Source organism: Symphalangus syndactylus, chromosome 14 (genome assembly GCF_028878055.3).
Source record: "Symphalangus syndactylus isolate Jambi chromosome 14, NHGRI_mSymSyn1-v2.1_pri, whole genome shotgun sequence".
Taxonomy (NCBI): Eukaryota; Metazoa; Chordata; class Mammalia; order Primates; family Hylobatidae; genus Symphalangus; species Symphalangus syndactylus.
This window is the reverse complement of record NC_072436.2, coordinates 14,313,650-14,338,506: the sequence shown is the minus strand read 5'-3', so window position 1 is coordinate 14,338,506 and position 24,857 is coordinate 14,313,650. Positions and strand designations below refer to the sequence as shown.

Below are 24,857 nucleotides of genomic sequence, written 5' to 3'. Positions count from 1 at the left end.
TGTGGAGAACCTGGAAGCCTCCTATGCTGCTGGAGGGATTGAAAATGGTTCCAGCTGCTGTGGGACTCGGCCGACAGTTCCTTAAACAATTAAACATGGAGTTACCATATGATTCAGCAATTCCACATCGAGGTATACACCCAGGAGAAATGAAGACATACACCCACACATAAACACGTACACTAATGTTTGTATCAGCAGATTTATAATAGCCGAAGAAGCAACCTAGATGGCCGTCAATGGACACATGGATAAACAGGGAATAATATTTGGCCATGGAAAGAAATGAAATACAGGTTGAGCATTCCTAATCCCAAAATCCAAAATACTCCAAATCCAAACTTTTTGAGTATAATGATGCCACAAGTGAAAAATTCAACATACAAATACTTAACACAAACTTTGTCTCAGGCACAAAATTGTTAAAAATATTGTATAAAATTACCTTCAGGCTATGTGTATAAGATGTATATGAAACAAGTGAATTTTGTGGTTAGACTCTGGGTCCCATCTGGAAGACATCTCATTATGTAAATGCAAATATTCCAAAATTTGAAAACATCTGAAATCCAAAACACTTCTGGTCTTAAGCATTTTGGGTAAGGAATACTTAACATAAACTGACACATGCTACAATATGGATGGACTTTTGTTGTTATTGCTTTTCGAGACAGGGTCTTGCTCTGTCCCCCAGGTTGAAGTGCAGTGGTGTGATCATGGCTCACTGCTGCCTTGACCTTCTGGTCCCAAGGGAGCCTCCCACCTCAGCCTCCCAAGTAGCTGGGACCACAGGTGTGCCCAGCCATGCCTGGCTAATTTTTTTTATTTTTTAGTTTTTATAGAGACAGGGTCTTACTCTGTTACCCAGGCTTGTCTTGAACTCCTGGGCTCCCAAAGTGCTGTGATTACAGGCGTGAGCAACTGTGTCCAGCCTGGATGGATTTTTAAAACATTATGCTCGGCCGGGCGCGGTGGCTCACGCCTGTAATCTCACCAGTTTGGGAGGCCAAGGTGGGTGGATCACCTGAGGTCGGGAGTTTGGGACCAGCCTGACCAACATGGAGAAACTCCGTCTCTTCTAAAAACATAAAATTAGCCAAGTGTGGCGGCACATTGTTCTTTAAACAATTAAAAGACTCTTTAAACAAAAAGTAGCTGTAATTCCAGCTACTTGGGAGGCTGAGGCAAGAGAATCACTTGAACCTGGGAGGCAGAGGTTGCGGTGAGCCAAGATCGCACCATTGCACTCCAGCCTGGGCAAAAAGAGTGAAACTCTGTCTCAAAAACAACAAACAAAGAACAACAACAACAACAACAACAACAAAACATTACGCTCAGTGAAATAAGCCATACCCAAAAGGCCACATATATGATTCCATTCATATGACAGAACAGAGAAAGCCACAGAAGCAGTTGTTTATGTTCAGCGATTGTTTATGCCTGCAGAGGGGAGTGGGTGGCTAGAGGGGAGGAGGATGATGGCTAAAGGGGACAGGGTTTCTCTTTGAAGTGATGAAAATGCTCTGTCGTTAACTGTGGTGATGACTGTACATATCTGTGACTACCCCAAAACCTGCTGAACTGGAACTTTTGACGGAGGTACCGTATGGCATATGAACGATATCTCAACAGAGAGTTAACAAATAAGGGAAAGGAAAACCTTATCAATGGTATCAGTCACTTAAAAAATTAGAACCCCTTGGGCCCCGGAATTCAATGACCTCAATGTTTCTGGACTTCCCCTGTGGCCGCAAGGCGGTGCTTGTACAGGGGTTAAGTGTCCAATTAGGAAATGTGAGCGGGGGAGCCGTGGCCAGCAGGGAGCTTCCTCGTGTGTCACTGCCTGGGAGACTGTTCCTGGGAGAGAGAGGGGCACAATCTCTTCCCCTTTGCCAAAAAGAGCTAAATAAATTGATACCATTTTCCATTTCACACATTTTGCTTCCATAAATGTTCTGTCAACCTTTGGAGTCTTTTCCTGCACACCTACTGAGCAAGGGTTAACAATCAAACAAACCAGCAGCCACAGTGATAACAGGGCCGTCTGAGGAACGGCCTGCAAGCCCGTGTGACTTGTGCCACACGCGCACGGCCGTGATTCCATATGGAACACATGCAGGATGGTGCGAGCAGCAGGGACTGTGCAGTACACCCAGGAATCCGGAGAGAACTGGATTTCAGCGCCATTGCCCTTGGCGAGGGAGGAGTGTGCCCACTTCCCAATCTCTGAGTTAGCAGAGGAGCTGAGACCCAGCGGGTGCTTCATAGCCCTTAGCTGGGTCATGGCAGAACACAGCTGTGAGCCCGAATCTGTTTCCCCAGGAGGAGAGGTTGTTCACCTGGCAGGCTGAGCTCACGGCTTCAATGACGCATTTCTCAAAGGTCTTGGCCACACTGTCCTCTAAGCCATTGGTGTCCCAGTGACTATTGCAGTAGGCAGTGATCTGGGAGAGGGGTTTCTCCTGCAAAAATCGAAGGGGGGTGGTTTCAGAGCTTTCGGATGCAGCGCTCCAGTGCTCTATGGGATGAAAGTTCTTTCGTCATTTTTACTTTCCCACTGTTTTACCGTTTCCCCCAATTTTAAGCTTCTCCCGGCCCACGCAAAGCATGTCCTCCCTGCCCCCCACCAGTGGACCAAAGGCTAAAATTTAAAAGAGTCTCTTTTCCCACTCTGCAGAAAAAGCACCTGGCTTGCAAAAACAGGTAATTTATGAGAAATAGGTCATTTTTCCTTGTTTCTGACTTTTCCCTTTAAAGATCCATTTAACAGTTACATATCGGCCAGGCGCGGTGGCTCACACCTGTAATCCCAGCACTTTGGGAGGGTGAGGCAGGTGGATCACAAGGTCAGGAGATCGAGACCATCCTGGCTAACATGGTGAAACATCGTCTCTACAAAAAATACAAAAATATAGCTGGGCGTGGTGGCAGGCACCTGTAGTCCCAGCTACTCGGGAGACTGAGGCAGGAGAATAGCGTGAACCCGGGAGGCGGAGTTTGCAGTGAGCCGAGATCCCGCCACTGCACTCCAGCCTGGGCGACAGAGCGAGACTCCGTCTCAAAAAAAAAAAAAAGAAAAAAAAGTTACATATAAAACTCTCATATCACATAAAAGCTAATTTTCCTCGAGCCTCAGGCCTTAATTCAGCATGAGAGGCATGTCTGTGTGTCCTCCACTTGTGTGTCATGAGGCTCGTGTCACCAACGGGCCATTTAGACTTGCTATGGGCAGGCTTGGCCCCTCCTCTGCCTGGGGCCCCACCGATGGAGGCAGGAGGCAGAGAAATCCTGTGCAGACAGGGGCAGGTCCCTGGCAGAACCCCACCTTCCATCCGAAAAGCCTGAAACCCATGGTCCAAAGTGAGAACCTCTATCCCTGTGTGCCTGCTCTCTCCCCACTGGTTCCTTCGGAGTAATGTCTTTTTACCAATAGAATGTTGCTCTTTCCAAAACTACCTACGGCCCACCCTGCCCCCTATCTCGTGCCTAAAAAGACCCCAGACTTGGTAGTGAGAGAGAAGTAGCTTGACTGGAAACAGGTGACTTGACTTCAGAGGGATGGCTGGACTTCCAAGGAGAGAGGGTTTAACTTTGGAAAGACGTCCTGACTTCAGGGAAGAGCCAGCCAGAGACACCTGGACCAGAGGAAGATTCCCCACCTGACCCATCTCCTCTCCAGCTCCCCTCTCCACGGAGATCCATTTCCATTGCTTAATAAAATTCTCCACCTTCACCATCCTTCAAGTGTCCAGGTGACCTCATTCTTCTTGGATGCTGGACAAGGGCTTGGGACCCACCGAGTGTGGGTACCTAAAAGAGGCTGTCACATTGGCCCTGGCAGAGGGCAGCCACCCTAGGCAACAAGGCAAGGGGCCCACTGAGCTGATAACACACCACTGTCCATAGACAGCGGAGCTAAGAGAGCACTGTAACATGCCCTCTAGAGCTTTGGGGGTTGCAGGCACCTCAACCTGGGCACTGCTGCAGGGCCTGCATGGAGCTTGCTCCTGCCAGCTCCCAAAGCAGCTGGCCAGATGCCACACTCACCCACGTGCTCCCTCCCACAAGGGGTTGAGCACGGTGGGCCAAGTAAACACAGCATCCCCATCGCAAGTCCAACGAAGGGGTCAGGAAAAATCCTGCACCCCCATGATGGTGAGATCCTGGGCCCTTGTTCCTCTCTGTCCTCTCAGTAAGACTCCGAAGCGCTCTTCTGGGGACAGACTATAAGGGCTGGATCAGAAACAGAAACACGGAGCTGTGATTCACCGCATCCCTGCCCACAGAGAGGCACCGCTGAGATCTCTTGGCTGTCGCTAATGGTCTGGGGTTCTCCAGCTTGCCTTCACACCCTGAAAAGACTGTCCCTGAACTTTTGGTACCTGTTTGAGCCTCCATTCCATGTCTCCCAGCAACGACTCCTTCCAGCCATGCTCCACGGGGAAGTGGATTTCCACCAGCCGCCTCCAGACCTGCAAAACCCGCACACAGGTCACACCCACTCTCACGACTAAATGCCACAGCACACTCCCATGATGGGAGAAAGACAGAGCATTACGGCAATACAGAGAGCACGGGACTCCGCGAACACCAGAGCTCTCCCCAGCCTTCATCAACAGTGAGCCGTGCTAGTGGCCGGTCACAGCAGCCCAGGTTGGTTTTCTAGAATCAGAGACCCAACCAGGGGCCACTACTGGTCCTCCTACTGCACAACTGGCTTTTTATTCTGAAAGGATTTATCTCTATTATACTTTGAACATTTTTGAACTTTCAAAAACTTCGCAAGAATAGCACACCACCACCCACATTCATTCAACTCCAGTCCTGTGCTGTTCACGCTTCACACAGCTGCTTTCACTCTTCCTCTCTCCTCTGTGCTCGCTCTTCGGACTCTCTGCATAAATGAGCATTTTCTCTCCCAAACCATTGGAAAGTAAGTTGCAGGCATCTTGGTGCCTTGCCACTACATACCTGGGCAGGGTCTCCTAAGACCCTAGCCCTTCTCCGTGCAACTCTAGTGCAGGTTTCCCACTCAGGACGTGCAATGTGGCAAGGAGGACACTGCTCCCAGGAAGTGGTCTCCATCCCCGTGTTCCTCTCGTGCTCCAGCTCCTGTTCTGACTGGATCCTAGATCCTCCTGGGACACATGCTGTACTTACTTATTACATCTCTTTTCCGCATTTACTTGTCACATCTCTTTTCTAGAAGAGTTCCCTGGTCATTTTTTTCTTTTTTCTTTGAACATGTTGACAGTTTTGAAAAGTTCAGGCCAACTGTTTTGCAAACTGTCTTTTGACTTGATTTATCTCGTAATTTCCCCATGATTTGATTCAGATTAAAATATTTTTGGCAGGGACACTAGGAGGTTGAAACACATGAAAATGCACTGTAAAAAAATATTTTAAGAGACAGGGTCTCGCTCCGTCACCTGGGTTGGACTGCAGTGGCACAGTCATAGCTCACTGCAGCCCTGACCTCCTGGGTTCAAGCCACCCTTCCACCTAGGCTTCCTAAAGAGTTGGGGTTATAGGCATCAGCCACAGTGCCCAGCCAAAAATGAAAATGAACTTTTCTTAGGTCAGGCATGTTCAAATATCCATCACCTCCACCACCACCATTATCTCCATAACCTCCACCACCTCCATCACCTTCACCACTATCACCTCCACCACCACCATCACCTCCAGTACCTCCACCACCTCCACCACCAGCATCACCACTGTCACCTCCACCACCACCACCACCGTCACCTCCACAACCACCACCATCACCTCCACCACCACCATCTCTTCCACCACCCACCACCACCACCATCACCTCCATTACCTCCACCATCACCTCCACAACCATCACCATCACCACCATCACCTCCACCACAATCACCATCACCACCATCACCTCCACAACCATCATCATCACCACCATCCCCTCCACCACCACCATCACCTCCACCACCTCCATGACCACCATCATCACCAGCACCTCCACCACCACCATCACCTCCCCTTCACCATCTCCATGACCATCATCGCCACCATCACCTTCACCACCATCACCTCTATCACCACCACCACCAACCATCACCATCACTTCCACACCTCCATCACCACAGGGACTGTGCCCAGCCAGGCAGTGCAGCAGCACTTTGCACCCGGCATCTGTCTGCCTCAAGCCACCCTGCCAGGTAGACAGGAGCAACTCCATTTTGTAGATGAAGAACCGAGGCTCAGGTGAAGGCCAACAACTGCCCCTGGCCAGCAGCCTGTACCCCCATGATTTGAGGCCACGAGGAATCATGATCACTCACATCCCTACCCAGAAGCCTTCGGCCAAATGCTTACCTCAATTTCCTCGATGTATGTGAATAAGGCACCTGAATGTGTGAGCATGTTCTTTGTAAAAACTTCTCGGAGCCACCTTTTCGTAGCAGCAAGGGTACCTTGGAAGACTGTTTGGACTGAATTATTTCCAGTTTCATCTCCCTGTCCTGCAGAATCCTGTTGCCACACAAGAGGGAGGGTCAGTCATCCTCGGCTGTGGACTCAGGTTCCCGGCGAGACGCTGCACCCCCTCCTCTCCTCCCTGCTGGCATAGGCTGCTCAAGGAGTGGCTATGATGGAGGGACCACAGGCCTCGGCAGAAGCCCACATTCCCAAAGCACTTCCATTCCCCAGGGTTTTCTGGGTTCACCCTGAACGTGGGTGATACAGGAGAAAAGAGGGAGGGAGGGAACGGCATCTGTGTGCTCCCCCAAAAGCCCAGGCAGCCTCTGTCCTGCCAATGAGCAGGTCCCCAGGCTGTGCCCAGGAGACTGAGGGGGAAAAGCACGCCCCAGGGAGGGGCCCTGCAGACTCCCGGGCCTGCTCCTTAGACACAGGAGACAGCCAGGCTCCTGACCCGGAGGTAAACCTGGGTCCCCTTCCCACTGTGCTCCCATCACGCCCTCCCCCGGTCTCCATGCCAGACCCACCAGACCCGAGGGAAAACCCCTCTTCCCCTGGGCTCAAAGCCTCCTGTAATGCCTCCCTTCTCTCCCCTGCCTTCCTCTTCCTCCCTCTCCTTCCCCCTCCCTCTGTCTTCCCCAGAAGCACATTTCCCAGGAAGCATACTGGTCAGGGGTCAGGGCCACCTCCTCCTGGGAGGAACCCCACAGTCCTGGATTAATGTGTGGTCTTTTTCTTTTCTTTTCTTTTTTTTTTTTTTTGAGACAGAGTCTCACTCTGTCACCCAGGCTGGAGTACAGTGGCGCGATCTTGGCTCACTGCAACCTCCACCTCCCAGGTTCAAGTGATTATCCTGCTTCAGCCTCCCAAGTAGCTGTGATTACAAGTGCATGCCACCATAACTGGCTAATTTTTGTATTTTTTAGTAGAGACAGGGTTTAACCATGTTGGCCAGGCTGGTCTCGAACTCGTAACCTCTGGTTATCTATCTGCTTTGGCCTTCCAAAGTGCTGGGATTACAGGTGTGAGCTACCACACCCGGCCAAGTGTGTGATCTTTTTTTTTAAGCACAGCCCCGCACATTGTGCAAGTGTCAGGAGCCACAGAACCTGGATGTGCTCAGGTGCTCACTGGAAGCACTGAGAGGCCCACGCCTCGAGGCGGCTGGGCAAGTGGACAGGGCTGCTGCTGGGCGGGGCTGCCCAAGAGTGGGAGAGAGGAAAAGCCCACAGTAGGCAGGGGAACACGGCATCACTATACCTGGGAAGGGCCAGGGCGGGAAGATACAGGCAGGAGCTTTCAAAGCATGTAAGAGGGGCCAGGATGCAGGTGCTGCCGTGAAAGAGAAAGAGAGAAGCCCGCAGAGGGAGCTGGGTGCAGGGGTGACTACAGCACAGCACGCAGTGGGAGGGGGCCGGCAGAAAACGAAACAGGCACTGCTGAAGGTCCCCCCAATGGCACAGCTCCTTCTAGAACAATCCAGCAGCACAGGGCTGGGCAGCGATGGCCAATAACAACAAACTGAACGACCGCTCAGAGGCTGCACAGCCCTCCGGAGACTGACACGGGCACCTTGTTCTCCAAGTGTCCGTCAACCCTGGAGCCTTCACAGCAGCAGCCACCTAAAAGTTTCTTCAACATGCGTCATGTATTTTTGCTTTGTTTAATTTTAGTATTGCAAAGGTTTTTTGTTTGTTTGCTTTTATGGCACAGGTAGAGAGTATTTTGTCCATAATATGGATTAAACTTATCTGAGATCCCAGCCAACATTTAAGATAGTTATTTCTGTGGAAAATAAATCCTAAGTAACTGACAAATTCCTTAAACACAGTTTATGTGGAAGTTGGCAGCTGCCTGTGGTGGTTTAAATAGCAGCCACTCCGGAGAACGTGATCATCTCACCAATGATATTTATTCTTAAACTGTGTCTGTGGTACTTTAACACAAGAAAACTGAAAGGAAGAAAGTTAAAACATACACTTAATTGTTTTCTATCACTAACGTCACAGTTCTAACTTGAAGTAAGATTAAAAAAAATGATCAGCCGGGTACGGTAGCTCATGCCTGTAATCCTAGCACTTTGGGAGGCTCACGCAGGCGAATCACCTGAGGCTGGGAGTTCGAGGCCAGCCTGACCAACATGTAGAAATCCCGTCTCGACTAAAAATACAGAATTAGCTGGGTTTAGTGGCGCATGCCTGTAATCCCAGCTACTTGGGAGGCTGAGGCAGGAGAATCGATTGAACCCAGGAGGCGGAGGTTGTGGTGAGCGGAGATCGCGCCACTGCACTACAGCCTGGGCAACAAGAGTGAAACTCCGTCTCAAAAAAAAAAAGAAAAAAAAAAAGATTGTGCTGGGTGCAGTGGCTCACATCTGCAATCCCAGCACTTTGGGAGACCAAGACAGGCAGATCACGTGAGATCAGGCGTTTGAGACCAGCCTGGCCAACATGGTGAAACTCCGTCTCTACTAAAAATACAAAAATTAGCTGGGTGTGGTGGTGCACACCTGTAGTCCCAGCCACTTGGGAGGCTGAGGCAGGAGAATCACTTGAACCTAGGAGGCAGAGATTGCAGTGAGCTGAGATGGCGCCACTGCACTCCAGCCTGGGCAACAAGAGCAAAACTCCATCTCAAAAAAACAAACACATGATCAGTCTAAACATTAAATCTTACATCACTTTCAAACTGAAACTCATGAACTCAAGTGGGAGAAAGCTGCACAGAGACGAGAAAGAAGGAATTGCCAATCTCTGCACCACACAGACAGAGCTCAAAGACATGGGGCTGAGTGGAAAAAGTCAGAGGCAGAAAGGTCAAAGCTGGAAGACGGGTAAAACAGATCCATGGGAGGCCAGGTGTGGTGGTTCACACCTGTAATCCCAGCACTTTGGGAGGCTGAGGCGGGCGGATCATGAGGTCAGGAGATCGAGACCATCCTGGCTAACATGGTGAAACCCCATCTCTACTAAAAATACAAAAATTAGCCAGGCGTGGTGGCAGGCATCTGTAGTCCCAGCTACTTCGGAGGCTGAGACAGGAGAATGGCGTGAATCCGGGAGGCGGAGCTTGCAGTGAGCTGAGATCGTGCCACTGCACTCTAGCCTGGGTGACAGAGTGAGACTCCATCTTAAAAAAAAAAAAAAAAAACACACACAAAAACTGATCCATGGGAGAAGTCACAACAGTGGCTTTCTTTGGGACAGAGGAGCCAGGTCATCCTGCCGTCAGACCTGGGACGCGACATGCGGCAGGGGACAGATGTGTGGCGCTGTGGCCTTTGTTACTGTATTCAAGCTACAATGTAAAGAAGGTGGGAAAGACCATGTTTGGACATGTATTTTTTGGGAGGAAAATGGTCCCCATAGTTCTCTGCAAACAACAGAATCAAGAAAAAAGAAAAGTCATCTTCTCCGCGTGGCGTTGCCTGACCTCCAGCCCCTGCGCCAGCTCTCTGGTTTCCCCATGGCCAGCTGATGGCCACACATTAACTCCCTGCCTCCCTCCTACGAGAGCCCAAGGTGACAGAAGGGCAGACCCTGGCCCACTGACACCCTCCATGCCCAGAATACAACCCAGCATCAAGCAAGAGCACAAGAAATGTCCACTGCTGGAATCCACTGCTCCATCTCATCCCAGCACCCGGGAATCAGTCTGTTTCCTTTCCAAATTGAGGCTGCTTGAAATTCCGCACCTATCCCGGGTGTGATGCTTTGTGTGTTGACTCCACTTACCACCAGAGGTAGAAGTATAATCATTCTGCAAACAATCTCGGCAGATAAGGCTGGCAGCTCGTAAAACTTAGGTGTCTTTGTGCTGCTGCAGATGGCTTCATGCAGTTTCAGACACACAGTCAGGTAGGATGGTGACAAGGCCTCCTCGGGAATCCTGCCCCGCAAAAAGTTAAGAGAAATCCCGGCAAGGATTTAGGAGAAGCCAGAAAACGGTAACCATTGATGACTAGCCCCTTCCTTTAAAATAACTACCAACAGGGCATTTGTTTGACCTTATCTAGGTTAACATCTGGAAAATCTCAGTCAGTCCTGAACTTGTGACTAACATAAAAAGGAAGCAAAGTCCTCTTGTTTTGTCTCTGTAGTCTCAACTGTTCTAACCAAAACAAGTCCAAACACTCCTCAGTGCGTTCCGGGATGTGAAAAAAAGCAATAAATTACTAGACATTAAAATACAACATAAATTTTAAAAAATATTCAGAAAGAAACAGAAAGGAGGGAGGAAGAGAAAGAAATAGCGGAAGAGCGTGCAGCACGTGTGGAACTGGCTCCAGCTCTGCCGGGCCTGGGTTTTGTGTTTTCTGAGGGACACATGGACAGAGCAGGGACTTAGGAGGAGCCTTGGGAGGGACCCGGGAGGGACTTGGGAGGGACTTAAGAGGACACTTAGGAGGAGCTTAAGAGGAGAGTTGATGGAGAGGGCTGGGAAGGCGGTATAAGAAAGGACTCCCTGGGCTGAGGCTGTGACACACAGTGGTGGGGAGGTAGGGAGCTTGTGGGAGGGATCCCGAAGTCACAGGTGCTGGATCAACATCAGCAGAGACGTGAACAAAGGAGGTGAACGAAGACTGGAAGTGCCTGAGCCACTCAGAGAACAGCTCAGACAACACGCATCCCATCGCTCGCTGGCACGTTTCAGTCGTTCTGCATTCTGTCTGCTGACCCCTCAGGGTATCAGAGCTCACAAATTTGCAGGAGCAAACAATTTTGGATAATTATATAAAGCTACGTTTGATTTTTATCTTAAACTGACTAAATATTTAAAAAATGCAGAACGCCCACCATGCATATGCAGTATCGGACTGTTTACAAGTAAGGGAAAAATGTATAGGAAAAAAGACCAAGGGGCCGGGCACGGTGGCTCACGCCTGTAATCCCAGCACTTTGGGAGGCCGAGGCGGGCGGATCACGAGGTCAGGAGATCGAGACTACGGTGAAACCCCGTCTCCACTAAAAATACAAAAAATTAGCTGGGCGTAGTGGCGGGCGCCTGTAGTCCCAGCTACTCGGGAGGCTGAGGCAGGAGAACGGCGTGAACCTGGGAGGCGGAGCTTGCAGTGAGCCAAGATTGCGCCACTGCGCTCCAGCCTGGGCAACAGAGCGAGACTCCGTCTCAAAAAAAAAAAAAAAAAAAAGAAAAAAAAAAAAAGACAAAGGGGCAATAAACCCAAATCTTAGCAGCTGATATCTATTATTTCCCTTTAAAAAAAAGAAAAAAAAAAAAAACAGATGGCCAGGCGTGGTGGCTCATGCCTGTAATCCCAGCACTTTGGGAGGCTGAGACAGGTGGATCACCTGAGGTCAGGAGTTCGAGACCAGCCTGGCCAACATGGTGAAACCCCGTCTCTACTAAAAATACAAAAATTAGCCAGGCATGGTGGCACGTGCCTGTACTCCCAGCTACTCAGGAGGCTGAGGAAGGAGAATCACTTGAACCTGGGAAGCAGAGGTTGCGGTGAGCCAAGATTGTGCCATTGCACTCCAGCTTTGGCAACAAGAGCGAGACTCTATCTCAAAAAAACAAACACACAAAAATTAGCTGGGCGTGGTGGGGTACACCTGTAATCCCAGCTACTCGGGAGGCTGTGACAGGAGAATCACTTGAACCAGGAGACTGAGGTTGTAGTGAGCTGAGATCGCGTCACTACACTCCAGCCTGGGCAACACAGTAAGACTCTGTCTCAAAAAAAAAAAAAAAAAAAAAAAACAAAACAGACGACTACATTAATAACCTGAGAAGAGAAGTGGGCTACATATTAATTTATGACCTTGCTGTTACAACAGCAAATGTGGGTCGCAGCCAATCATAGGGATCAGAGGAAGCCCCTGGGGGGGCCGCACGTGAGGGGGAGACTGCACTGTGCTTTCCACTTACTTGTCCTGGTAAGTGTTCAGGAGGCGCAACAGCATTTCTAGAATGTTCTGAATATCCTAAGGCGGAGAAAAAGAGAAAAACGGGACAGAAGACTGAATCACGATGCCGCTATCATTGCTAAAACAGAGCTGAAAAAAATCCAACATCAATATGGTATACATTGTTTCCTTCCTACAAACAAATTTTAAGGTGCTCACATACTAATCTTACCTCTTTTACAGATAAAACTCAGGATTTAAGCTTATACCATTTTCTCCACCAAAAAATGTGAAAGGAAGAATGGCAGCTATGAAGTGCATCACATGAGATCTTCTTCTTCTTTTTTTTTTCTTTTTTTTTTTTTTGAGACGGAGTCTCGCTCTGTCGCCCAGGCTGGAGTGCAGTGGCACGATCTCGGCTCACTGCAAGCTCCGCCTCCCCGGTTCACGCCATTCTCCTGCCTCAGCCTCCTGAGCAGCTGGGACTACAGGCACCCGCCACCATGCCCAGCTAATTTTTTGTATTTTTAGTAGAGATGGAGTTTCACCATGTTAGCCAGGATGGTCTCGATCTCCTGACCTCATGATCCGCCCGCCTCGGCCTCCCAGAGTGCTGGAATTACAGGCGTGAGCCACCGCGCCCGGCCTACATGAGACCTTCTAATCCCGCCTTGCACAATCACAAACAACGAAGGTGACTGTTTCCTCGAACTCTACTGAAACAGAAGCAGCTCAAGGAAATCAACCTTTAGCCCTAACGAGTGATGACCAGCCCTGGTTCTCTAGGTGGCAAAGCTTCACTGTCTGCATTTTTTTTTTTTTTGGAGAAGGAGTCTCGCTCTGTCACCCAGGCTGGAGTGCAGTGGCAAGATCTCAGCTCACTGCAAGCTCCGCCTCCCGGGTTCACGCCATTCCCTCCCGAGTAGCTGGGACTACAGGCGCCAGCCACCATGCCTGGCTAATTTTTTTGTATTTTTAGTAGAGACGGGGTTTCACTGTGTTAGCCAGGATGGTCTCCATCTCCTAACCTCGTGATCTGCCCACCTCGGCCTCCCAAAGTGCTGGGATTCAGGTGTGAGCCACTACACCCAGCCCACTGTCTGTTTTTTAGGAATAAGAATCCTGAGCTTTCCATGTTTAGTTATCTAGTCTGCTTTTGCTAGCTAAGCCAGGACTCCAGAGCCGACTTCAGACACAAACCTGCATATTCCAGACTTTCTCAAGTTCCGGAAGCCGGTAGTAAATCCCTAAAAAACAGTCCAGGATATGAGCAGGAAAATGACCCAGGTGCTCAATGAAGTTTTCCATATACTGAACCAGGTGACTCAGAGGTAGCAGACTAAACCAGGACCGGAAGAGAGCCTCGTCTATGCTCAGCAAATGCTTCTTCTGGCTCATAAACTCAAGTAAGGAGCTCCTGCATAAGAGAAATCGGGATGGAGAAAAGAGATGCAGTGAGATCAGTGAGGGAAGATGGAGGAAACCTATGCTGGAGGGACAGAAACAGTCCCAAATTCAAAAATGATTCAAATACTACTTGAGGCCAGGCGTGGTGGCTCACACCTGAATCCCAATACTTGGGAGGCTGACTTGGGGGGATCACTTGAGCCCAGGAGCTTGAAACCAGCCTGGGGAACCTAGTGAGGCCCTGTCTCTACTTTAAAAAATAAAATAAAGGCTATGTGGAAAACAAAAATATGCAGTGAATCAAATGAAAAGTACAGAACAACCTATTGAGAATTAACTTAATGGCCGGGCGCGGTGGCTCATGCCTGAATCCCAGCACTTTGGGAGGCCGAGGCAGGTGGATCAGTTGAGGTTAGGAGTTTGCCACCAGCCTGGCCAACATGGTGAAACTGCATCTCTACTAAAAATACAAAAATTAGCCAGCGTGGCCAGGTGTGGTGGCTCACACTTGTAATCCCAGCACTTTGGGAGGCCGAGGCGGGCGGATCACGAGGTCAGGAGATCGAGACCACGGTGAAACCCCGTCTCTACTAAAAATACAAAAAAAATTAGCTGGGCGTGGTGGCGGGCACCTGTAGTCCCAGCTACTCGGAGAGGCTGAGGCAGGAGAATGGCGTGAACCCGGGAGGTGGAGATTGCAGTGAGCCGAGATCATGCCACTGCACTCCAGCCTGGGCGACAGAGTGAGACTCTGTCTCAAAAAGAAAAAAGGGAGAATTAGCTTAATATAGAATTCAGAATACAGAATAAGAATTCACTGCTGGCTATTCTGGGCACACTCCCATGGGGTAGCCCTGTTCTACAAGGAGCAGTAATATTAAAAAATAGTAATAAAATCAGGCCGGGCGCAGTGGCTCACGTCTGTAATCCCAGCACTTTGGGAGGCCGAGGCAGGTGGATCACTTAAGGTTGGGAGTTCGAGACCAGCCTGACCAACATGGAGAAATCCCGTCTCTACTAAAAATCCTAAATTAGCCGGGCATGGTGGCACACACCTGTAATCCCAGCTACTTGGGAGGCTGAGGAAGGAGAATCACTTGAACCCGGGAGGCAGAGGTTGTGGTGAGCCAAGATCGTGCCATTGCACTCCAGCATAGGCAACGAGAGCAAAACTCTGTCTCAAAAAAAAAAAAAAAGTAATAAAATAAAAAATAAAAAAAAAAAAAAGAGTTCACTGCTGGGTGCAGTGGCTCATGTCTGTAATCCTCACAATTTGGGAGGCCAAAGCAGGAGGATGGATAGCTTGAGGCCAGCAGGTTAAGACCAACCTGGGCAACATAGCAAGATTCCATCTCTACAAATAAATAAATAAATAAATACATAAAAAGAATTCACTGAGATGGATGAACCTTGACAACATTATGCTCAATGAAATAAATCAGACACAAAAGGACAAATCCTGTGTGATTCCACTCACATGAGGTCCCCAGAGATGTCAAAATCCTACAGACAGAGAGGAGAACGGTGGTTACCAGGAGGAGGGGGAGTGTGGAGGTCGTGTTTCATGGGGAGGGAGTTTCAGCTGGGGAAGCTGAGTTCTGGAGGTGGACGGTGCTGATGGCTACACGACAGTGTGAATGTGCTTAGTGCCAAGGAACTGTGCCCTGAAAAGGAGTTAACATGGTAAATGGGAGATTATGTATATTTTACAATAAAAGGGATATATCCCAATAATTAAGCCTCTTTATTATTATTATTATTATTTTTTTTGAGATGGAGTCTCGCTCCGTCGCCTTGGCTGGAGTGCAGTGGTGTGATCTCGGCTCACTGCAAGCTCTGCCTACAGGGCTCACGCCATTCTCCTGCCTCAACCTCCCCAATAGCTGGGACTACAGGTGCCTGCCACCATGCCCAGCTCATTTTTTGTATTTTTAGTAGAGATGGGGTTTCTCCTTGTTAGCCAGGCTGGTCTTGATCTCCTGACCTCGTGATCCACTCGCCTTGGCCTCCCAAAGTGCTGGGATTACAGGTGTGAGCCACCGCACCCGGCCAAGCCTCTTAATTATTATTAACGAGTGTCCAGGATCAAACAGCCCAAGTGGGCTCAGCGAAGGCCCTTAAATAATGCTGATTCTGGAACACAGTACTGGAGACCCAAAATGTTGACAATGGAAAAGAAATAAAGCAAGGTTCCCCAGAAGTAACAGAAGTTATAAAAAACATATCAATAAAGGTTCACTGCATACTAAAGGCCACTGTTACCTGAACGATTGGATCTTTAGGAAGAATGCTACTGCAGACTTTTCAAGATATTTAAAGATAAGTACATAAAAATAGCAATAATAATAAGAGGTACTCTATATTTCTACTATATCTAGCCTTTCTAGGTAAATATGGACCATCCATGGGTCTGACTATATTGATTGTTTTCTCTCTTGATCATCTAGTGGCCTCTTCTGTTATCAGGGGCTGAGTTAATAGTTTAGATCAACTACAGCTTTGTTGTAGCTTTAATTAGAATTGGTTCCCAAGGGCTGGCCAGGCACAGTGGGTGGCTCACGCCGGTAATCCCAGCACTTTGGGAGGCTGAGGTGGGCAGATCACTTGAGGCCAAGAGTTCAAGACCAGCCTGGCCAACATGGCAAAACCCATCTCCACTAAAAATACAAAAATTAGCCACATGTGATGTGTGATGACATGCACCTGTAGTCCCAGCTACTCAGGAGGCTGAGGCACAAGAATCACTTGAACCTGGGAGGCGAAGGTTGCAGTGCCCAGAGATCATGCCACAGCACTCCAGCCTGGGCGACAGAGCAGGACTGTCTCAAAAAAAAAAAAAAAAAAAAAAACAAAGAAAAAAGAAAAGGAAAACAATTGGTTTCCAAAGGCTTTTACGTCTTCTAAAGGCAAGACCGTAACACTGCCTTTAGCAGAAGTTGGGATCCAGGGGAGCAGAGCAACTGCCTCATTTTTTCTGCTGTCCCCAGTCTTCGGCATTCAGCAGGCTCTGAGCATCACACTTCATGAGGGGGCGTCTCTTTCAGTTCTCCAGCCCCTTTCCCAACTGGATGGCCACTGTCTTGTTCTCACTGCAAGGCCCAGAGTGCTGCAGTCATTACCTCTGTTCTCCTACCCTACCTTCAGACCTTAGCAGATTCTGTGGCCTGAGCCTCCAGGCTGGGGGAAGGAGGAATTTCCAGAGCTCTCTCATCAAGAGGACTTACTAATGTATTAACTGCCTGCCTCTCCAGCTAGAATGCAAGCTCCATGAGGCCAGGAGCTGCTGTCTGTTTTGAGCAGTGCTGTACACCCTGTGCCTTGAGTAGTACTTCCTGGCACAAGAAAGGTGGTCTTCAAGTATTCATCCAGTGAATGAATGAATACATTCTAGCACATTAATAAGAGAAAGACCATTTCAAGGCTAAAATAAATTAATCTATTTTGCTTAGAAGGGTTAATCTGTGGTCATTATGACTGTTCTATTAAATAACCCAGTATTCAGTATTTCACAGAGATTATACTTAAAGAGAAAGTTTGTGGTTACTTGTCAGGAATCTGAAAATAAAGCTGCTTTTATTTCAACTTCTAGGGAATCTGGACTTCTACCACTGCAGCCTTGACCTCCCCAGCTCAAGCGATCCTCCCACGTAAGCCTCCCAAGTAGCTGGGACTGCAGGTATACCCCACCATGCCCAACTATTTTTTTTGTTTGTTTTGTGTAGAAACTGGGTTTTACTATGTGCCCAGACTGGTCTTGAACGTCTGGCCTCAAGCGATCCTCCTGCCTGGGCCTCCCAAAGTACTGGGATTATAGGCATGAGCCACCAAGCCCAGCTGCTTTTATTATTTTTAAACTGACACATAATAATTGTACCTATTTATGGGGAACAGTGTTATATTTCTACATATGTATACAATATGTAATGTATACAAATGTTTGTATACATTATGCAGTGTATGCACATAGAGAATACATTTTATGCACTGTATATACATATAAATATGTCTACAATGTATACTATGTAGAAAGTATACAGTCTGTAATCCGTACAAATACATGGATACAACATATATGCATACAATGTGTAATGTGTACAAATCAGGATAATTAGCATATCTATCTCAAACAATTATTTCTTTGTGTTGGAAACATTCAAACTCCACTCTTCTAGCTATTTGAAAAACATAATAAATTGTAAATTACAGTCGTTCCATACTGCTCTAGGACCTTAGAACTTACTCATCCTATCTAGCCATACTTTTGTATCCACTAGCCAACCTTTGGCTAGCCCTCTCCCCATCCTTCCTGGTCTCTCAAAACTACTATTCTACTCTCTCCTTCTAGAAGATCAACTCTTTTCGCATCCACGCATGAGTGGGAACATGCAGTATTTATCTTTCTGCGCCTGGCTTATTTCACTTAACATAATCTCCTCCAAGCTCATCCATGTTGCTGCAAAAGACAGAATTTCATTCTTTTTGGTGGCCAAATAGTATTCTACTGTGTATACAGACAACACTTTCTTCATCCGCTCATCTGCAGGTGGACACTCAGGATGATTCCATATCATGGCTATTGAGTGTTACGATAAATAGAAGAGTGCAGCTATCTCTTCAACATACTGATTTCCTTTGCTTTGGATATATCCCCAGCAGTACGATTGCTGGATCATACAGTAGTTCTATTTTTAGTTTCTTCAGGAACCTTTATACTGTTCTCCATCGTGGCAGTACTAATTTACATTCCTAGATTGTATAAGAGTTTCTGTTTCCCACATCCTCACTGGCATTTATTTTTTGTCTTTTTGATCACAGCTATTCTAACTTGGGTAAGAGCATATCTCATTGTGGTTTTGATTTGCATTCCCCTAATTAATGATGCTGATCATTTTTTCATATACCTCTTGGTTATTTGTGTGTCTTCTTTTTAGATGACTACTCAACATTTGTCCATTTTTAAATCTGATTTTTTCTGTTCACTTGTTTGAGTTCCTTAAATCCCCCTATCTGACACGTAGATGACAAATATTTTCTCCCATTCCGTGGACTGTCTCTTCACTCTGTTGATAGTTTCCTTTGCTGCACAGAAGCTTTTTGATTTGATGTAATCCCATTTATCTCACTTTACTTTTGTCGCCTGTGCTTTTAAGGACTTCTCCATAATTTTTCTCCAATCTTTGCCCAGACCTAGGCAATACCATTCTAGACATACGAATGGGCAAAGATTTCATGACAAAGACACCAAAAACAATCATAAGAAAGGCAAAAATTGACAAATGAGAACTAATTAAACTGAGGAGCTTTTGCACAACAAAAGAAACTATCAACAGAGTAAACAGATGACCCACAGAATGGGAGAAAATTTTTGCAAAATATGCATCTGACAAAGGCGTAATATCCAGCATCTATAAGGAACATACACAAATTTACAAGAAAAAAAAACAAGCAACCCCATTAAAAAGTGGGCAAAGCACATGAACACTTTTCACAAGAAGACATACATGTGGCTAACAGGCATATGAAAAAAAGCTCAGCATCACTGATCATTAGAGAAATGCAAATCAAAATCACAATGAGGCCGGGCATGGTGGCTCACACATGCAATCCCAGCACTTTGGGAGGCCAAGGTGGGTGGATCACTTGGGGTCTGGGGTTTGAGACCAGCCTGGCCAACATGGTGAAACCCCGTCTCTACTAAAAATACAAAAATTAGCCAGGCATGGTGGGGTGCCTGTGGTCCCAGCTACCCAGAAGACTGAGGCAGGAGAATCACTTGAACCTGGGAGGCAGAGGTTACATACAGTGAGCTGAGATTGTGCCACTGCAATCCAGCCTGGGTGATAAAGCAAGACTCCATCTCAAACAAAACAAAACAAAACAAAAACCACAATGAGGCCAGGTGTGGTGGCTCATGACTGTAATCCTAGAACTTTGGGAGGCCGAGGCAGGTGGATCACTTGAGGTCAGGAGTTCGAGACCAGCCTGGCCAACATGGTGAAACCCTGTCTCTACTAAAAATACAAAAATTAGCCACGTGTGGTGGCGTACACCTCTAATCCCAGCAGAATCACTTGTGCCCAGGAGGCAGAGGCTGCAGTGAGCTGAGATCACACCACTGCACTCCAGCCTGGGTGACAGAGCCAGACTATGTCTCTTAAAAAAAAAAATACAGTGAGATACCATCTTAACACCAGTCAGAATGGCTGCTATTAAAAGGTAAAAAAATAACAGATGCTGGTGAGACTGCAGAGAAAAAGGAATGCTTATGCACTGTTGGTGGGAGCGTTAATTAGTTCAACCATTATGGAAGACAGTGTGGCAATTCCACAAATACCATTCACCACAGCAATCCCCTTACTGAGTATATACCAAAAACAATATAAATCGTTCTATTATAAAGAAACATGCCCGTGTGTGTTCATTGCAGCACAATTCACAATAGCAAAGACATGGAATCAAACTAAATGCCCATCAACAGTAGACTGGATAAAGAAAATGTGGTACATACACACCGTGGAATACTATGCAGCCATAAAAAAGAATGAGATCATGTCCTTTGCAGGGACATGGATGGAGCTGGAGGCCATTCTCCTTAGCAAATTACCTCAGGAACAGAAAACCAAATACCGCATGTTCTCACTTATAAGTGGGAGCTAAATGATGAGAACACAGGGACACATAGAGGGGAACAACACACACTGGGGCTTATTGGAGGGTGGAGGATGGGAAGAGGGAGAGGATCAGGAAAAATAGCTAATGGGTACTAGGCTTAATATTTGGGTGATGAAATAATCCATACAAAAAAACCCCATAACACAAGTTTATCTATATAACAAACCTGCACATGTACTCCTGAACTTAAAAGTTAAAAAAAAAATAAAAAAATAAAAAAACTTTCTCTGGTAATATTTTCTTGTGATAAAGGAGAGGTCATTATATTTGGATCAGAGATCAGGATTATATATATTGCCAATATTCCTCTCCTTTAAGCCAGCATTATGCAAAGGTATAAATGGTTTAGAGTTCAGAATGCCTTTGACCTAGCAGTTCCACTTGTAAGAATCTATCTCAATGAAGTCATTGGACAGAGAAAGCTAAGGATGCTTATGAAAGCACGCTGACAAAATGAAACTGCACAACCAACCACATGTCCTGTAACTGAACTGGCTCAATACAAGGCTGGCACTCTTTCTGGCTGGAACACTAAGCAATCATTACCTCAACAACATAGACAGGTATTTGCTGATGGAAAAAGTTGTCCACAAAATACTGTGAAGAGGAAAAATCTGGCCAGGCGTGGCGGCTCACGCTTGTAATCCCAGCACTTTGGGAGGCCGAGGTGGGCAGATCACGAGGTCAGGAGATCGAGACCACAGTGAAACCCCGTCTCTACTAAAAACACACAAAAAAAATAGCCGGGCGTGGTGGCGGGCGCCTGTAGTCCCAGCTACTCGGAGAGGCAGGAGAATGGCGTGAACTCAGGAGGCGGAGCTTGCAGTGAGCCGAGATCGCGCCACTGCACTCCAGCCTGGGCGACAGAGCGAGACTCCATCTCAAAAAAAAAAAAAAAAAAAAGAGGAAAAATCAGGTTGTAAACCAGAATAAATAACACATCATTTGTTGTTGTTCTTTTAAGTACATAAAACACCCACGAATCTGTATTTGGACAAAACCAGAAATAGGTAGGCCGCCGTGCTAACAATGGCTGTCTCTGAGGTTACAAGTTGTTTCTGTATTCTTGATAGTTTTTTTGTTTGTTTGTTTTAGACAGAGTCTCGCTCTGTCGCCCAGGCTACAGTGCAGTAGCACGATCCCAGCTCACTGCAACCTCCACCTCCCGGGTTCTAGTGATTATCCTGCCTCAGCCTCCAGAGTAGCTGGGATTACAAGCATATGCCACCATGACTGCCTAATTTTTTTTTTTTGTATTTTTCGTAGAGACGGGTTTTCACCATGTTGGCCAGGCTGGTCTCGAACTCCTGACCTCAGGTGATCCACCCGTCTCAGCCTCCCAAAGTGCTGGGATTACACAGTGAGCCACTGGGCCCAGCCTATTCTTGACAGTTTTGATGTCTTAAAATGTTAAAAGAGCGTGTGTTAGTTCTGTCATTGGAATCAGGAATGGAGTCGCTGCAGAGCCCACCGGGACTCCGGGTGCACAGTGAGGACTCATTCTCCCCAGATTCACGTAGATAAGCACAACTCTATGACTTACGTATCTAGCATTTGTTCCCGGAACTGTGAGAAGGAGATTCCCTCCAGAGCGGCCCAGGTGTCCTCAGGCTGGCTCCAGGCGTCCTTGTGCCGCGGGGCCAGCTCCATACAGCAGTGCAGAACAGGCAGGGTGCCCAGCCAGTCATACACACTTGTGTCCATGCACCTGTGGCACAGGTCCACCAGGTACAGCCGCCAGCTGGAAGGGAATAAAGATCCCGCAGTGAGCTGAGCTAGCCAGGGAGTCATCCCCCTGGGATTCTGGAGTCCCAACGGGAAGCAAGCACCGTGCACACAAAGCAGGAGGAGCACCGCACGTGGCTGAGCAGAGTTTAACTCACGCAGGAGACAGGGCTTCCCTCAGCCCCCAGCCTAGGGCGTCGGGTCCTCTGCAGGCCCTCGCTGAATCCCCACAACAAACTCCCAGGACAGGGGAGGGATTTTAGAGGCAGGGGTCCTGGCTACGTAGTCAATGCAGGGTCCTGACTGACAGAGCTGGGATTTGAAACCAGGCCATCTGGCAACAGTAAATCTAAATATAAAGCAACTTGTAAAATTTATTTTCATTGTTTAGAGACAGAGTCTCACTCTGTCATCAAGGCAGTGCGGTGGTGCAATCATTATAACCTCGAACTCTTGGGCTCGAGGGATCCTCCTGCCTCAGCCTCTCAAGTGCTGGAATTACAGGTGCACCACCACACCCAGCTAGCTACATTTTTTTTTTTTTTTTTTTGAGACGGAGTCTCACACTCTGTCGCCCAGGCAGAAGTGCAGTGGCACGATCCTGGCTCACTGCAAGCTCCGCCTCCTGGGTTCACACCATTTTCCTGCCTCAGCCTCCCGAGTAGCTGGGACTACAGGTGCCCGCCACCACGCCCGGCTAATTTTTTGTATTTTTTGTAGAGATGGGGTTTCACCATGTTGGCTGGCTATATTTTTTATTTTAATTTTTGTTTCCCAGGCTGATCCTGAACTCCTGGGCTCAAGCAATCCCTCCTGCCTCAGCCTCCCAAAGTACTGGGATTACAGGTGTGAGCCATAATGCCTGGCTAAAACAACTTTTTTTGTTGTTGTTGTTTGAGATGAAGTCTCGCTCTGTCACCCAGGCTGGAGTGCAGTGGCACAATCTCGGCTCACTGCAACTCCGCCTCCTGGGTTCAAGTGATTCTCCTGCCTCAGCCTCCTGAGTAGCTGGGATTACAGGCGTGCACCACCATGCCCAGCTAATTTTTGTATTTTTAGTAGAGACAGTGTTTCACCTTGTTGGTCAGGCTGGTCTCGAACTCCTGACCTTGTGATCCGCCTGCTTCGACCTCCCAAAGTGCTGGGATTACAGGCGTGTGCCACCGTGCCCGGCCCCAAAACAACTTTTTAAACGTAAGGTTGAGCCTATAAACAATACATGGTGAATCTCCTACAGTCAAAATATATTAATGATTCCTCATACTTTAAACACCGGCACTAACTCTGTTCATTGCCTTTGCCTCCACTCCTCCTCTTTGTCAAAATGTGCAGTGTTTATTTGGTTGTTTTATATTTATAAAACAGGCCGCCGGGCGCGGTGGCTCACGCTTGTAATCCCAGCACTTTGGGAGGCCGAGGCAGGCGGATCACGAGGTCAGGAGATCGAGACCACGGTGAAACCCCGTCTCTACCAAAAATACAAAAAATTAGCCGGGCGTGGTGGCGGGCGCCTGTAGTCCCAGCTACTCGGAGAGGCTGAGACAGGAGAATGGCGTGAACCCGGGAGGCAGAGCTTGCAGTGAGCCGAGATCGCGCCACTGCACTCCAGCCTGGGTGACAGAGCAAGACTCCGTCTCAAAAAACAAACAAACAAACAAACAAACAAAAAACAACAACAAAACAAAACAAAACAAACAAAAAAAAACAGGCCAGGCACAGTGGCTCATGCCTATAATCCCAGCACTTTGGGAGGTCAAGGCAGGCAGATCACAAGGTCAGGAGCTCAAGACCACTGTGGCAACATGACGAAACCCCGTCTCTACAATGAATACAAAAATTAGCTGGAAGTGGTGGTGTGCATCTGCAGTCCCAGCTACTCAGGAGGCTGAGGTGGGAGAACCACCGAGTCTGTGAGGTTGAAGTTGCAGTGAGCTGATTGCTCCACTGCACTCCAGCCTGGGGGAACAGAGTAAGACACTGTCTCAAAACAACAAATAAATAAATGTGTAAAACTGAGAGGCAGATGTCATGATAAGACATGCTGAAGGGCTACCTAATGTCATTCTCAAGTTCAAATAAACAGACGCAGAGAGAATGCTGGGAGACTGTGACCATCAGAGCTCAGTGGAGTCTGAGCAGGTCTTACCACCAAGTCAAAGGCCATTGCCTTCTCACCACTGAACATTTCAGGCCCCGGACAGTCACACTGTGTTTCCTGAACTAGACATGGCACAGGCAAGGGCATGGGGAGAACATTCACACTGCTTCTGCAGATGTCCTTGAGGGGATATGTTCAGGCTGGGGTCACACCACAACCTCCTAAACGCATGCACACAGAGGCTGCTCATGATACGACACGAAGCTTCAAAAAGCAGGGTATTCAGACCCAGCGTGGTGGCTCATGCCTACAATCCTAGCACTTTGGGAGGCCGAGGTGGGTGGGTCACTTGAGGTCAGGAGTTCGAAACCAGCCTGGCCAAAATGGTGAAAACCCTTCTCTACTAAAAATACAAAAATTAGCCATGTGTGGTAGTGTGCACCTGTAGTCCCTGCTAATAAGGAGGCTGAAGCAGGAGAATGGCCTGAACCTCGGAGGTGGAGGCTGCAGTGAGCCATGATTGCACCACTGTACTCCAGCCTGGGCCACAGAGTGAGATGCCGTCGGGGGGAAAAAAGGCAGGGAATTCAACAGAGGAAAGAATATAATAAAAATAAGAGAGATGCTAGGAAAAACTACTGACA

The 24,857-nt window shown here is 47.9% G+C and overlaps 2 protein-coding genes across 7 annotated transcripts in view; both read right to left on the bottom strand.

Moving 5' to 3' along the window:
- RNF213 (ring finger protein 213) overlaps window positions 1–24,857 on the bottom strand; it is a 133,237-nt gene that overhangs the window by 73,844 nt on the left and 34,536 nt on the right. For all 6 annotated transcript variants that reach the window (XM_063617268.1, XM_063617267.1, XM_055241778.2 and 3 more), the window contains 7 exons: window positions 21,934–22,131; window positions 13,512–13,728; window positions 12,334–12,389; window positions 10,179–10,332; window positions 6,343–6,498; window positions 4,383–4,472; window positions 2,340–2,462 (listed from right to left, as the gene is read on the bottom strand). In XM_063617268.1, the coding sequence (XP_063473338.1) occupies window positions 2,340–2,462; window positions 4,383–4,472; window positions 6,343–6,498; window positions 10,179–10,332; window positions 12,334–12,389; window positions 13,512–13,728; window positions 21,934–22,131 (994 nt within the window). The remainder of the gene's footprint in view (window positions 1–2,339; window positions 2,463–4,382; window positions 4,473–6,342; window positions 6,499–10,178; window positions 10,333–12,333; window positions 12,390–13,511; window positions 13,729–21,933; window positions 22,132–24,857) is intronic.
- LOC134732417 (uncharacterized) lies at window positions 4,575–6,326 on the bottom strand. The gene is made up of 2 exons (XM_063617377.1): window positions 5,782–6,326; window positions 4,575–5,751 (listed from the first exon to the last, which is right to left on the bottom strand). The coding sequence occupies exons 1-2, from the start codon at window positions 6,296–6,298 to the stop codon at window positions 5,486–5,488; spliced, it is 783 nt and encodes a 260-aa protein (XP_063473447.1). The 5' UTR covers window positions 6,299–6,326; the 3' UTR covers window positions 4,575–5,485.

What these genes read in the sequence shown, in the direction of transcription:
- LOC134732417 (XM_063617377.1), bottom strand. Translation starts at nt 6,298, where the DNA reads ATGATTCCTCGTGGCCTCAAATCATGGGGGTACAGGCTGCTGGCCAGG. An exon ending in GGGTGGTGGAAGAGATGGTG is followed by an intron (nt 5,752 to 5,781) that starts GTGGTGGAGGTG and finishes GTGGTTGTGGAG; the next exon opens with GTGACGGTGGTGGTGGTGGT.